This window comes from Rhinopithecus roxellana, chromosome 21 (assembly GCF_007565055.1).
Source record: "Rhinopithecus roxellana isolate Shanxi Qingling chromosome 21, ASM756505v1, whole genome shotgun sequence".
NCBI lineage: Eukaryota > Metazoa > Chordata > Mammalia > Primates > Cercopithecidae > Rhinopithecus > Rhinopithecus roxellana.
Genome location: NC_044569.1, coordinates 3526544 through 3532543, shown reverse-complemented (window position 1 = coordinate 3532543; position 6000 = coordinate 3526544). Strand labels below are relative to the sequence as shown.

The 6000-nt window shown below is 43.5% G+C and overlaps 1 protein-coding gene across 1 annotated transcript in view; it reads left to right on the top strand.

Moving 5' to 3' along the window:
• Nucleotides 1-1220: 1220 nt before the first annotated feature.
• Nucleotides 1221-6000, top strand: part of LOC104678033 (histamine H4 receptor) — a 29540-nt gene continuing 24760 nt past the window's right edge. The window contains 3 exon segments of the mRNA XM_030926177.1: nucleotides 1221-1288; nucleotides 2425-2479; nucleotides 3544-3679. Of these exon segments, the coding sequence (XP_030782037.1) occupies nucleotides 1221-1288; nucleotides 2425-2479; nucleotides 3544-3679 (259 nt within the window).

Below are 6000 nucleotides of genomic sequence, written 5' to 3'. Positions count from 1 at the left end.
TGTCACTGACAGAGCAAATGCATTAAAGATTATTGGATTTCTATAGTCTTTATGGTCTATTCACCTCTAAACCATTGTTGCGCAGGTGAAAGAGTGGAGATTACAGGGACGTAGATAGAGTCCAGCAATGTGGCTTATGACCTAGCCACTCTTTCTGGTGACTCAGATGGAAATAGCCTTCATTGCCTGCTGACTTTTGCCACCACCGCAAAATGTTAACCCCTCCCAAGGAATCAGGCCAGAGATGGCAGAATCAACATACGGTTGCCAAAACTTCTGGTTTTCTAAAAGAAGTGGATATGTATTTTTAAGTAGAACGCTTTTATAAACTCTTTATTGTGGTATAATTGACATGCAATAAAACTCATGTTGCAAATATACAGTTTGATATATTTTTCATGTACATATATTTCAAACCATCTCTATAGCTGTGATAATGAACATATCCATCACCCAACACATTACCTCGTCTCTTATAATCCTCTTCTCTCTGCACTACTGATGAATCCCCTGGAAACTACTGATTAACTGTAGCTTAGTTTGTGCCTTATCTAGAATTTTCTTATAAATGAAATCATGAAGTATTTATTCTTTTTTCTGGTTTCATTCATGACACATACTTATTTTTAGGTTTGTTGATGTTGTGTCTATAATTTTTTTAATTGTTCAGTAGCATTCTATTGTCTGGATATGCCACAATTTGTTTATCCTGTCTTCTGTTAATGAATATTTGGGTTGTTTCTAGATTGCAGCTATTAAGTAACTATGTTGAAAGCAAAATTTTCAAAAAGAGCTAGGACAGTCGTTGAATCTCATATTCCACTGCTCTTACGTTCTAGACAAATTAATTTATTGTTTCTTTTACAGGCCTGAGGGTTTGTTGTCTTTGCTTGCTCTAAGCCCCTCCACTGGAAACGCCCTCTTTCCCACCCTTTCTCAGCTTATGCAGCTTCTGCTCACCTTTAATGGCAGCTCAGATACTACCTTCTTCAGGAAATGTTCTCTGAACTCCTTCCCTCCCCGCCCTCCACACCCCAACCTGATCCAACCTCTCCAAACCTCTGCAGCACTGCACACCTGTCTTGTGACACCTCTCCTCTTCCCACGAATTCCTGAGACGCAGAACTATTTGTGTTGTCACTTTCTTCCCCCTTCCAGGCTGCAGACACTATGAGGCAAGCCTATGTCTTGTTCAACCTTGTATGCCCCCACACCAACTCATGGTCAGTACCCAACAGTTACGAAATTCCATTCAAGTCAGCATCCAGGTGGATGTCACTTCTCACAGGTATTGCAACCACCATTAAAACAAATCAACACGGCCAGACGCAGTGGCTCACACCTGTAATCCCAGCCCTTTGGGAGGCCAAGGCGGGCAGATCACGAGGTCAGGAGATCAAGACCATCCTGGCTAACACAGTGAAACCCGGTCTCTACCAAAAAAAAAAAATACAAAAAGTTAGCCCAGCATGGTGGTGGGCACCTGTAGTCCCAGCTACTCGGGAGGCTGAGGCAGGAGAATGGTGTGAATTCAGGAGGTGGAGCTTGCAGTGAGCCGAGATCACACCACTGTACTCCAGTCTGGGCAACAGCGAGACTCCGACTCAAAAAAAACAAACAAAAAAAAAAAAATAATAAGTTCTTTTTCTTAATCTAGGTGGTGTGTTCAGAAGCATCACTTCACTTTATTATTATTATTGTTATTATTATTCACTCTTTAATATATCTGATATAATTTTGAGACAGAGTCTCACTCTGTTGCCCAGGCTGGAGTGCAGTGGCGCAATCTCGGCTCACTGCAGCCTCTGCCTCCTGGGTTCAAGTGATCCTCCCACCTTAGCCTCCCAAGTAGCTGGGACTACAGGCATGCACCACCACACCCAGCTAATTTTTGTATTTTTAGTAGAGACAGAGTTTTCCCATATTGGCCAGGCTGGTCTCGAACTCCTAACCTCAAGTGGGCCGCCTGCCTCGGCCTCCCAAAGTGCTGGGATTGCAGGTGTGGACCACCATGCCCAGCTGCATACATTTTTTTTTAAAGCAAATAGGAAAACTAGAGCCTGAGCTCTCGTACATTCTCCATCATTTACACGTCGCTTTCATACACGAAGAATTGCTTCAATTGTAGAGGGTAGACCATTCCCTGAGATCAGTTCTGCTCTGGATTTCCCATGTGCTCCTTAGAGCTAGGTCACTGCTACCTTAAGAAAGCACTCATTGAAACTTGATGCCTATAATTCTTAATTACAATTGCATTGCTGGCTTTATGTGCATCTCTGCTCATTTAAACTCAATGCTGACTGACAAATTGTGCTCGTCTGCCTATTCGACAGTAATTTAGTCAGGCAACCTGCAGCTTGCACCAGATTGATGAGCAGCTGTTGGATCTGTTTGGGGGGATGTATTGTTGTTTTCTTGGTGTAGGCTGCTTTGTGCGGCTGCTGAATGGATGAATGGTTTTGTCTTCTCCAGTGACATTGTGGGCACTCTGGATGACCACTCCTGGAACTCCAAATGCACATTTCAAAAAAAATCAATCACCCACCATTCCAAACACACCCTCACTCAGAAGAGCAGGATGGAACGGCCCATCTGATTCAACTCAGATTCACATTGCTGTTCTCCAGGCCAGCGAAAGGTCAGGTTGATACCCAAAATGTGGCCATCCTTAGCCTCAAATCAAAACCTATTTAATTTGTTACACATGGTGACTTGTCTCTGAAGAGCTTTAGGCTAGCATAAACAGCCTTCCAGTACAATAACCCTGTGCACAGCTCCTGGGCTCATGCAATTCTGAACTCTGCAGTCTCCCTCTGCCATAGCTCCTGGGCTCGTGCAGTTCTGAACTCTGCAGTCTCCCTCTGCCATAGCCCATGGCCTTCAGCCTCTTAAGCATGTTGAGGTTCTGAGTTAATTGTCTGAATCTCTTCAGCTGTATTTATCTCCCTCCCCCCAATAATTCACACTTGATTATTTTTCCAGTTCAACTGGTTTTTCATGGTGCCTATGGCCTGAATACAGAGTTAAGGAAAAGTGTCCCTAAGATATAAGCAACTTTGAGATATAATTCACAAACCATGCAATTCCCCCATTTAAAGTGTACAATTCAATGGGTTTGGTATATTACAGTATTTTTAAAAATTGTAGTAAAATATATATAACATGAAATCTTACATTTTAACCTTTAAAAAAAAAAAGAAAAGGCTGGAGTACACTGGCACGATGTTGGTGTCACTGCAACCTCTGCCCTTCGGCTCAAGTGATCCTCCCACCTCAGCCCCCTGAGTAGCTGGGACTTCGGACATGAGCCACTTCGCCCAGCTAACTTTTGTATTTTTTTGTAGACACGGGGTTTTACCATATTGGCCAGGCCGGTCTCGAACCCCTGACCTCAGGTAATCCGACCACTTTGGCCTCCCAAAGTTCTGGGATTACAGGCGTGAGCCACTGCGCCCGGCCCCATTTTGGATTTGAAAATAAATTGACACCACCACATTTCAAGGAACTTAATGTAGGTCCACTTTAATAACGGACATTTTTCAGTGGTCCTCATATTATGCCCTGAAATGTTCAGAGGGCACTGGGGACCCTAAGGTCAAACAGATCCTTCCCACTTGCAAGTATGCTCATTGGTTCCTGTTCAGGGACAACGTCAAGTGCACTGGGGAGTCACCCACAGGTGGCAATAAAGTATGAGTACCTTACAGTTAATGTATTTTATATGTATAAGGAAGTTTCCCAAAGTTGAAGATGAATACCAGAGCAGATTCTTAAGCAGTAGCTCTGAAATGGGGCTAGGAAGAATCAAAATATGTGCACCTTTACAAACTCCCAACCCCACACCAACCCATTATCAGAGCCAATAATGATTTCCCTATCACTGAGAAAAGCAATTCACGTGGGCTCCTCAAATCTTTCTCTTCCTGGTCGAGCACAGTAGCTCATGCCTGTAATCCTAGCACTCTGAGAGGCTGAGGAGGGCGGATCTCTTGGGGTCAGGAGTTCGAGACCAGACTGGCCAACATGATGAAACCCTGTCTCTACTAAAAATTCAAAATTACCTGGGAGTGGTGGTGCGCACCTGTAATCCCAGCTACTCAGGAGGCTGAGGCAGGAGAATCGCTTGAACCCGGGAGGCAGAGGTTGCAGTGAGCCAAGATCAAGTCACTGTATTCCAGCCTGGGTGACAGAGCAAGACTCTGTCTCAAAAAAAAAAACTCTCTCTTCCCCATCAAAATGTGTCTTTATCTTCCTTCTCTCCCTGCCTCCTCTCCTGCTGTCTGGAGGAGGTACCCCCTCTCCTTCAAAACTCCTTTCTCCTCATTGCCTCCACTCTTCTCAGGTGCTAGGCCCCCACCAGCTTCGTCATCCTTTCTCCCTTATCTCTTCCCTCTAAAGCCACAAACATCCTGAGTTTTCTCAACTAGCTTCTGTCCCTCAAGCCGCTATTCCAGCTCTTCACCACACAAGTTCTTCACAAAGAACATTTTCCAGTTGCTCATCTCATACAGACTTCTTAAAGCTTTGCAGTCTGGTGTTTCCACTGGGCAATCCCCCTGGAACAGGGAACATGGAGCAAAAGAGGACTGTGCAGGGCTGAATGGGGTCTAGAAACCAAGAAGGAAGACCAGTGAAGCCATGAACTCAGAATGGCTATGATGGCATTAGGGGGAAAGATGCAGCAAAATAGAGAAAGAAATGTAGACAGGCATACTGGGGACAGCACCTGGAGTTGACTAGTGATAAGTCAGGACCCTGTTGTAAGGCTCCTGTCATCTTGTTCATAAGTACAAAGGGGGCTGGGTGAACCGAGCTCACTGAAACACTCTACCAAGTTCACTAAAGACATCCTTCAATTCAAGTCATAGTTAGGATCGTCAGATTCAACAAACAAAAATGCAGGATGCCCAGTTAAATTTGACTTTAAGATAAACAATTTTTATTCATTATTTTATTGTGTTTGTCAATATTTTTTTCATAAGTATGTCCCATGCAATATTAGAGTATCCTCAGCGTAAGTATGTCCCAAATATTGCATGCCACTTACACTAAAAAAAAATTTCATTGTTTATCTGAAATTTAAATTGAACCAGGCTTTCTATAATTTACCTGGCAGTGCTAGTCACACTCCATACTTCACTTACAGAATTTTAACCAACCTCTTCCTCAATCCTCCTCCTCACTTGACTTCCAGAACACTACTTCATCTCAGTTCCTGTCAATGGCTTCTCTTCAACCTGGTCCTTGAATGTAGGGATTCCACAGGGTTTGGGCTGCAGGCCACAGCCTGCTTGGCTCTGTGTCTTCTCTGCAGTCAATCTGTCTGTTCTTCTGTTCCTAGGTGTTCCTCATGCCTCACTTATGGCTGATCATGTTCAGAACTTCAGAGTTGAGTCACTTCCATCTTTCTTTAGACATCTTCACTTTGAATTGCTAGCCCTATGTCATACACAACCCATCTAAAACTAAATTCATCATGCTAATATACCTCCAGAATTGGTCCTAGTTTCCCCACTAAGCCATGGTGCCAACATCCTCCTGATCTTGCATCAGGAAATGTCAGACCCAAATTCGATTCTTCCTGTTTCATTGCTTATATCCCGTCACCAAACCTCTTTTACTCCATCTTTGAATATCTGTCATCTGTGTCACTGGGCCTCACCCTCTGTGATGTCTTGCTTGAAAAAATGTACTCCCAGGCGTCCATCCCCCATCTCTCCAGTTTTTTGTTCAAACGACCGCCACACAATATCTAAAAATGCTTTCCAACTACATCATTCCCTTCTGGAAGGTCTGCATGCTTTCCACTGACTCAGAATAAACTCCTGCTTGAGCCTCACTTCTGGTACAGAAGAAGCCTTCTTAACTGTTCTGAACTAACACCTATGAGAGTCAACCATCTACCTTCACTCAATTATAACGTAAATGTACATTTCTCTTTCTTTCAATTTGCAGAGAATTTGAAAATATAGAAAAGCTTAAGAATAAAAGTGTATTTTT